Genomic DNA, 9,607 nt, shown 5'->3' with positions numbered 1-9,607 from the left:
AGGAAGGAAGGAAGGAAGGAAGGAAGGAAGGAAGGAAGGAAGGAAGGAAGGAAGGAAGGAAGGAAGGAAGGAAGGAAGGAGAGAGAGAGAGAGAGAGAGAGAAGAAAGAAAGAAAGAAAGAAAGAAAGAAAGAAAGAAAGAAAGAAAGAAAGAAAGAAAGAAAGAAAGAAAGAAAGAAAGAAAGCAGCCTGGAGTGGGGAGGAAGCAGCTCCCCAGCGTCTCCTTGCTTCCAGTTCTCACGCACCTCAACAGAAAGAGAAAGAAAAGACAAAAAGAGAAAAAGACTGAAAGAGAGGGAGACTCCCCCCTCCGCACTGACTGCAGGAAAAAGCGAGCACCAGGATCTTCTGTGCTACTGGAACAATGTGCTTCGTGCAACACAGAAGCTCCTGGGGTTCACTTTCTCCTGCAGCCCAGTTTAAACTACAGGAGAAAGCGACCCACTTGCTACTGACGGCTCTGGCAATGGGAAGCCACAGAGGAGCACCGGTTGGTCACATTGCTAGCCCAAGGCTCCCTGACATCCTCCGCCTCCATTCTTGCCCACCTTTCCTCCCCAACCTTCATCCCTCCCACCAACTGGCACAGATGTGCATTCTGATCCTGGCTCTGCTACCTCCCCCTCCTGGACCTTAAGGATGGCTGGATGCAGCAGGGTCAGTGGGAAGGCGGGTTGGGTTTTGGCAGCGGTGGCAGCTCCGAAGTTGCTCCACTCTGCTGGAAGATGGGCAGCCGCTTTATAGTTAGTGCAGGTGAGGGGGGGGGACCCTCTACCCCTGCACTGAGAGGGAAATTGGTGCACTGGGCATTGGAAATCAGTGCACTTGTAACTCAGCTTAGAGGGAACACTGGCAGGCACTGGCTGCCCCAGGGGAGGATCAGTCCTCCCTGGAAAATGTGGGGGGCAGCCCCCGAGGCCCCCCAATAGTTGATGCCTATGCTGCTGGGCAGGAGCCAAGCATAGTAGTGATCAGTCATATTTATCTTGAAACAACTCATATTCAACAAAACAACTAAATGTACATCTTGAAATGCAGTTATGTGCCTCTCAATATATCTATCACCCACAGAGAGCACCCTTCTACTGTGAAACTCCGTACATGGAGTTATCTTTAAATAACCTCACAAACCCCTGGAAAGTATATATCTAGAACTAAAACAGACATGATGTAAGCCACTAATGTAAGCCGTGACGTAATGCAAAGCCTATTACTCTCAAATGTATGTATCATGTTAACTGACCCAAGTAGATAGTAGGGCCCTCCTTGGACAGGCCTTTGCAACATTCAACATGGTAGCCATCAAAGGAGAAATAATAAATTATGGAACACTCAGAGGCATTTTTTTTCCTTTTACATATGACATCACAACCCAGGAAAGATAACTCACTGAGGACTTGATTATCTCTCCCCCCCATCATTGTCAAATTACTGGTTTCTTTCTTGCTACCATTTGATTTCTAGGACGTGCAAAGGCAACCAACAATATCTGCATCTGACATATGCTATAAAAACTCCACATGTTTTTCAGGAGTGGGTCCAGAGATACACAGAGCTTTGTCAGTCTTTTTCCTCAAGCTATATCTTCCATCATTTCACAATCACAATTCATATCCAAGAATAGCTCTGCACTGAAACTCTTTGCTTTTCTAGATTAGCCCTTCATGTCTAGGCTTCTTTGAGTGATGGACTGCACATCATAGAGGTATTGACCCCCTCCCCACTAACATACACAAATACATGTGCACTGTATTAATGCAGTGTTCTCTTGGACTAATGCATCCTTAGCTCTGCTTCAGCCATGGATGTCATTGTGCTAGTCCTTTGAACTAAAATGTAGCAAGAAGAATCATTAGCTTAGCTGGGCTAGTTCCCAGCCAAAGAGGTCTTCAAAGTCATAAGTGGGTTCCACCCCATCCATGCAACTGACTGCCTCATCCTGCTGACTCACCCAACCTCCCATTTAGAGAAAGAATCAAGGAGGAACCTTTGTGATCCCCTAATAGATCTGACAGGGAATCTAGCTTGGCCTATTTAATGCTGTTTCTTCGGTGTAGTTTAATGAATAGACTCATCTTGGGATTAGTTAGACCATAACAAGGGATAACAGGAATAGTGTGGGTTACTAAGAATAGAGATACAGCTAATCGCAGAGCACCCTAAAGTGTCCAATGATGAAGCACTATTTCTAAAACAGCCCATCATTTCCTTGTTTGCTTGACTGGAATGCTAGGGGGGGGGGAGGAGGAGGTTTAATATGTCTTAGCACTGTTTCATGCTGCAGGCTAAGATAGAAAAAGCCATTGGTAATGCTCACCAAATTTGGAGACAAGGTGGAGCTGACCAAAAGCTGGTGGCTAGTGAGATGCCAGCCACCTGCTGTTAAAAATCAAGTCAATAGTTTAAGTAGAATTCATTGAGACTTTGTAAGTAGTATTCATTGAGACTTTGTTTAACCCATTATCACGCTGGTGCAAAAATTCCCCGTCACTTCATAGAAGATGTGATTTTTACAGTTCCACTATTAATGGATTTCTTTCTTGTCAATATCTGAATGAGGATTCTCACTTCTTTCCTTTGCAAACCCGCATAAAGTTATCAATACCTCTAGATGCACATTTATTTATTCATTCATTCATTTCCTCTTAGAAACTTACATAGGACTCAAAACACGCATCCCATTTATCCTGAGGTATGGTAAGAGAAGAAACATATTTTTAAGTGGACCTGAAGGAGAAAGAGTAACCAACAAATCTGTTATTGACTATAAAAGCAACTGCACTAATATAGAGATGCCAAGCTTTTCCTCAGTTCAGCAGCTGGGTTAACTGTCCTTCAAGGAAGGCGGTAACAAAACCGATGAAAGCCAGATAATGATGCAAATGGGAAGACAGAGATCTGCATCTGGAGACATTTTTTTCTCATCAGGATGGCACTGGTAGTGTTGTTGGTACTTCTTTTGCCATACCACACTGCACATAAGGCACGTTCTCAGAAGTGCAGCGTACATGAAGATCTTCTTCCTATTCTTCACGGATTTTTCCAGCCAGGTGACTTTGTTATTGGTCAGATTGCTGCTCACATCCACTTCTTCCATGAAACTCCCACTTTCCAAGATCAGCCTAAGCAGATGCTGAAAGTAGAAAAAATGTAAGAAATTACCTTGTTTGTTCTACAACGTGTCCTGGAAATAGCAGTGGGGAGCAAATCATTAAGTTCAGTCTTGATTAATTCATTTTAGAGCATGAGGACTTTCATTCCAGATGGGATTTCGGCATGGCCACCTTCGGTTTGCTCTGCATTTCTTATTATATTGTTGTCATAATCCACCAGAAAGCTAAACATGTGAATTTGCTTAATGCTATGTTCGGCCACTAGTCCATTTAGCTCAGCAGCGTCTACTCTAACTGGCAGTGGCCTTCCAGTATCTCAGTTACAGAAAGATTCTGTCTCAGAACCTGACATTCTTAAATGGGGGATGCCAGGAACTGAACCTTGAACTCTTTTGCATGCTAAGTCCTGTGCTATACCACTGAGCTACATCCTCTCCTCTAAACTGTCTAACACAAACTGCATGTCTGTGCAGCTTTCATAAAAGGACTGCACTATCTTAGTTGTTGATGCAGCACATCTGTTCCTTCAACATTTTGTCCCACTCATACTCTGTGCCTTTAGACAATGGCTGTGGCTGTAAAATTTAGAAACTATTTTCAGAACTTGTATGAGTGGTTGTACCCTGTGTTTTAGGATGAATGGCAAATGCCATGCATTGCCTCCTCTATAGATACGTGGAAGTCTCAGATAATCATCCACTCAGTATATATCTTTTGTAAATGCCTGGTTGGTTCATAAAATTTGAAACCCCCTTCCTTTTGAAGAGCATCATTTGCAGTGGATGCAACCAAAATCCATCCATATATTCAGAACAATGAGATAGCAGACTGCACAAGTGATGAACATATATGGTGATTCACTGACATATTTTATAGTTTTGTATTTCTTGGATTGCTTGATTGCTTTGATAAACTGGGAATAGTCTCTCTCTCTCTCTCTTTACTATATAAAAAAGCAATTGTCTGTTAAAAAATACCACACAGAGCTATGATGAAAGCACAGGCAAACCCCCCCACCAAGGGTAGAAATTGCTGTGTGAGAAGACTTGTTACCTATTACAATGAACTGTGCAAGTGCACATGCTGTTGTTTGGTTCCACAACCTGCAATTCTTATTGCAGTTCAGCACCCAAACATTACCAAGACCTCTTGACCCTGACTTTCGCTGTCAAGCAGATCAACAAGAATCCAAGCATATTACAAAATATCACGTTGGGTTTCCATATCCTCAACAGCTACTATCTTGCAAAGATGACTTACAAAGCCACACTGAACCTGCTTTCAACACAGCATGATTTTTTCCCCAACTTCAAGTGTGATTCTCTAAAAAATCTGCTGGCAGTCATTGGAGGGCTTGTCTCTGCAACCTCTGTCAACATGGCCCATATTTTAAGTATCTACAAGATTCCACAGGTAGGTCAAATTCAACTGGGTATGGAAATGTCATATTGGTGACATGTGATATTATTTTTTTGTACTTTAGTGAAAACAAACAAACACTTGTACATCTTCTTTCAGCTCACTTATGGATCATTTTCAACAGTGCAAGATAACAAAATGCAATTCCCTTCCTTATACCAGATGGTCCCAAATGAAGCCTATCAGTACTTGGGAGTTGTACGTTTATTTCAACATTTCAGATGGACGTGGATTGGGCTTATGGCTATGGATGATGACTATGGGGACAGGTTTTTGCAAGCAGTGGTACCTTTGCTTTCTCAGAATAAGATTTGTTATTCCTTCATACTTAGAACACCAAAGGCGATGTTTATGGAGGAATTATTAGAACCACTTATTAGCTTGCAGGAGAAGGTAGACTCGCTTATGGAGAGTAAAGCCAATGTATATTTTGTTCTTGGAGAGCCTCCAACCCTGAATCTAATGAGAACAATACTGTCTACATCACTGCTGGGTAAAGTCTGGATTGTTACATCTCAATGGGATTTTGATTCATTGAATCCTGAAACGATGTCCATTATAAATGTTTTACATGGTGCCATATCATTTGCTGTTCATTCCAGTCAGCCACCAGGATTTCAAACTTTCCTTCAGACAGTAAAACCTTTCTGGCAAAGACAGGATGGCTTTATCCAGGATTTCTGGGAGCAAGTGTTTGTTTGTTCCCTGAATGATTCCAAGAAGAGTGACAGTGGGAGAATCTGCACCGGGGAAGAAAAGCTGGAGAGCCTTCCTGGGACTTGGTTTGAAATGAGCATGACTGGTCACAGCTATAATGTCTACAATGCTGCCTATGCCGTAGCACATGCTTTGCAGTTCATGTACACGTTCAGATTCAAACACAGAAAATTAGTAGAGGGAGGGAGGGAGGCAATTCACCCTGTGGAGCCATGGCAGGTAATTACATGTTTAAACACAACTTCGTTTTTTTAAAAAAGGTGGCTGCCCATAGTTGGATAGAAATCTGCCCATTAAGAGAACCAGGACATGACCCCTTGTTCAACAGTTACCAAACCGGGATTTTCTACAACAAGACCCCTGGTCGAGACAGTGTGTGACTGCAATAAAGAAGGCCAATGATATGCTGGGGATTATTAGGCAGGGAACTGAAAACAAATCAGCCAGTATCATAACGCCCTCTTATAAATCAGTGGTGCAGCCTCATTTGGAGCACTCTGTACAGTTCTTGTCTCCACACCTCAAAAATGAGATTCTAGCATTTGAAAATGTGCAGAAAAGGGCAATTAAAGGCAATTGACTAAGGAGATGGAAAACCTTCCCTATGAAAAAAAAAATTAAAGAGGCTTGGGCTCTTTATCTTGGAGAAATGATGACTGAGGAGTAACATGATAAAGATTTACAAAATTAAGAGAAAGAAGTATTTTTCTCCCTTTCTCACAATACAAGAACTCATGGAAACTCAATGAAATTATTGAGCAGTAGGTTTAGAACAGATAAAAGGAAGTAGTTCTTCATCCAAAGAGTAATTAACTCATGGGGTGGTGGTGGCTACAAGAATAGACAGCGTCAAGATGGGATTAGATAAACATATGGAGCAGAAGTCCATCAGTGACCTTTAGCCACAAGGTAGAGATGGAACACTAAGTCTGAGTCAGTGATGCTCTGTATTCTTGGTACCTGGAGGGCAACAGAGGAAGGGCTTTTGGAGTTCTGGCTTCTCTGGTGAACCTCCTGATGGCACCTTCTTTTGGGCCACTGTGTGACACAGAGTGCTGGACCAAATGGGCCATTGGCCTGATCCAGCATGGCTTCTCTTATGTTCTTATGTATTAATCATAAACATTCTCAAAAAATGCTGAAATTGTCTCTGCACACTAATTTATTCATTGAAACAAATGTGGGTCATTCAAGAATGTGTAAACCAATAATGTTTTATGTTCATTCATGTACATAACATATGGAAAATTAATGTGAATAGCTAGACTTATCTACAGTAATGGAAGTTGCGGGCCAGATACACTATGACCAGACTTTGCTGTTTGATTTATAATTAAAGTGTTCTTAAGTGAATGAAGAATAATGTTGGATATAAGAGTATAACTCTGTCCTAGTCTTAAAGGTAAAGGTAAAGGTCTCCCTTGCTCGAAAGCCGAAGAATATTGTTGGGTATAAGAGCATAACTCTGTCCTAGTCTTACAGATCATGATATGCCACTTGCACGGGATGTGGCATTGCAAATATTATAAGAGTGTTCACCTAAATTCCCTCCCCCAGCTCACAGATCAACATTTGGGCCCTAAGAATGTGATCAGTTATATCTTCAGTCAACAATTTCTCATGAACCATTGCATTTGCTCGACAAGAGAATTGCATTTGAATTAACAGAGCCAGACATAAAATGTTGATTTAAATAAACATTCACACTTGTCATGCATTTAGAGCTAAATAAATGATCATGACCACCTCTCTCTCTCTCTCTCTCTCTCTCTCTCTCTCTCTCTCTCTCTCTCTCTCTCACACACCCACACACACACACACACACACACACACACACAAACATGCATGCTCGCAAGGCAAAGCAAAGAGGAAGGTGCCCCAATGCAAGGCAATTCAGACATAGGTAAACCAAGACATTATGTATGCTACTAGAAAATTTTAAACTCCAAATTGTTCATTTATTTCATTTTCTATTACAACCTAGCTCCATCATTTCCTGAGAGGTATTTGTTTCACCAACAGTGCTGGAGACACTGTGCATTTTAATGAAGATGGAGAATTAGTGGAAGGATTTGATGTGACAAACTGGGTAACATTCTCAAATGGCTCTTTTATTAGAGTAAAAGTTGGAAGACTGGATCCTCAAGCTCCTCAGGGCCAAGAGTTAATTGTTAATGATGATCAAATTGTGTGGCATAGAAACTTTAATCAGGTGAGACATCGTAAATACTACAAGACAGTTACTAAAATAATGTTTGGAGGAGAGTCTATCTGCCTCCTGGTGAAGATTTGGAAGCAGAACCAGGAGTAGATGTTGCAAGAAAGCCGCTGTAGTGACTGTAACTAGAGCTCCTAGGCCCAAGTTGTATAACATGTAAATAAACACACTGAGTTCCTTCTGAAGAGTGTGGGATGAGTTCTCTGGGGAACCTGGAGAATCTTTCTAAAATCCCATTAAAATATGACACAGCTTCACTCTATAATATAACTTGGAAAATTCCATTTAGAGATCTACCTTCCCTTAGGGTCTGAACTATTACAATTAGAGCTGATAAAACTGTGAAACCCCCCCGGGGAGGCAGGGGATTCTGCACCTCAAGATCGCATTGCCCACCACTGCTGGAAGTAGTGGAAGAAGAAAAAGGAAAAGGAAAACAAGGTCTTGTCTGCCTACAGGAAGGTATTCCCATAGAGTTCTTGGTAATTCCTAGAGTTACCCAAAATTGAAAAAGGGTACTTGTAGGAATCACCAGAAAATCTATAATAATTTCCAGTTTTACCATAAAGTTTCTGGCAATTCCTAGATCTACCCTTTGTCACTTATGAGTAGCTCTAGGAGTCACCAGGAATTCCATGATAAGAACTTCCTGTAAGTAGAAGATGCCTTATTTTTCTTTTTAATGTTTCTTCTGGGACACTGCCTATGCACAACCCTACCACCAGTTGTCAGGCACTGCATGCCATCCCTATGTTCTGAGCTTTTAAACCCCCAAATGTTCTTCCTATCTTTTCATGAAAATCCCTTCTGTTTTAGTTGGGGGGTGGGGATTCTGCAGCATCTCAGCCTGAAACTTTTCATGGTGTTTCACATCAAATGAAACAACACATCAAATAAAATTATCAGAAAAACCACCCCAAAGCTTAACCAGGCACATAACTGGAGTACCACAGAAAATTATTATATTAGATTTTTTCCCCCAGTCCATTGCAAACGGCGGGAAAAAAGCATAGAAAAAATGGGGTAACATGCAAACAATGGTGTGTGTTGGGGGGGAGCTAATGCAGTTAAGAAACTGAAGTGCAGAAAAAAAACCTAGTGCAGAAAAGCCCTATAGTTTCTAGAAAACACAGATATTTTGGGGAATGAATAAAGCCAGTTGCTGGCTTGATTGACTTAGAGTATAGAAACATCTCTCCTACCTTTTTTGGAGAGCAATAGTTCTAGGTGCTGCACTTGCCAGAAAGCATATTGAGGCTTGACCAAGGATTTACTGAAGACATGACCCCTTGGTCCTTTACTGATTGGCTTCCCTCTAGTTCAGAAATTAATTTCCTGGGCCACTCAGGATTTGCAGTACACATTCAATATTCCCATCAAGGAGATTTTTATTCAATCATTTCTAAAACAGACATTAGAGGCCTGTTGTAAGCTTTACCAATATTAGGTTTGTGCATGACTAGAGAGCCATGTACATCCAGAGGTGAACACCAGAAACACTTAGACAGAGTGGTATGGGTGCATTGATTCTATTTCTTCCTTCCCTGTCATTCAAAATGTAAAGTGTAAATGTAAAATGTAAAAATGCCATCTTCCTTCCTGTTGCCCAGTTAAAACAGATGTACCTGTGTTATCCTACAGTCATATGAATCGTAACAGGCAGCAGATGGGCCTCAATGGGGAGAACATTCCTTTTTCATCTAAGTACTTACATGCTTGAGCATGAAGATTAAGCAATATTATGTTTACCATCTATGCTTCATTTGTCAGTAATTCAGCAGAAACTCAATTTGGAACAATACTCAGAAAAGAAAATTCTCTGTGCCCTCTATAAGATGCATGAGGTTTTTAGCATTATAACGCCAAGGCAAAGGCAACTACTTGTAGATTAGCCAACTGCAATGCCATTTTTGATTATAAATTATCTGTATATTTATGGACAGACATTGCCCCGTTCTGTGTGCAATGAAGGTTGCCACCCAGGTTACAGCAAGCAAAAGAAGGAAAGAGAACCATTTTGCTGCTATGATTGTGTTCCCTGCCCAGAAGGGATGATCTCTGAACAGAGAGGTAGGAGGCACCATGGATAAAACTCAACAGCATGAAAATCATGTTGGTTCATTCAACCCAAGATGTGGAGG

General features: G+C 41.4%; 1 protein-coding gene across 1 annotated transcript in view; it reads left to right on the top strand.

Annotated features, from left to right (window-relative positions):
- The first annotated feature begins 2,928 nt into the window (after positions 1-2,928).
- Positions 2,929-9,607, top strand: part of LOC107125872 (vomeronasal type-2 receptor 26-like) — an 8,300-nt gene continuing 1,621 nt past the window's right edge. Inside the window, exons 1-6 of the mRNA XM_015429334.1 lie at positions 2,929-3,149; positions 3,878-3,964; positions 4,348-4,525; positions 4,631-5,467; positions 7,233-7,460; positions 9,410-9,536. Of these exons, the coding sequence (XP_015284820.1) occupies positions 2,929-3,149; positions 3,878-3,964; positions 4,348-4,525; positions 4,631-5,467; positions 7,233-7,460; positions 9,410-9,536 (1,678 nt within the window). The remainder of the gene's footprint in view (positions 3,150-3,877; positions 3,965-4,347; positions 4,526-4,630; positions 5,468-7,232; positions 7,461-9,409; positions 9,537-9,607) is intronic.

Source organism: Gekko japonicus, unplaced genomic scaffold (assembly GCF_001447785.1).
Source record: "Gekko japonicus isolate JY-2015 unplaced genomic scaffold, Gekko_japonicus_V1.1 scaffold5860, whole genome shotgun sequence".
NCBI lineage: Eukaryota > Metazoa > Chordata > Lepidosauria > Squamata > Gekkonidae > Gekko > Gekko japonicus.
This window is presented reverse-complemented; position numbering and strand designations above follow the sequence as displayed.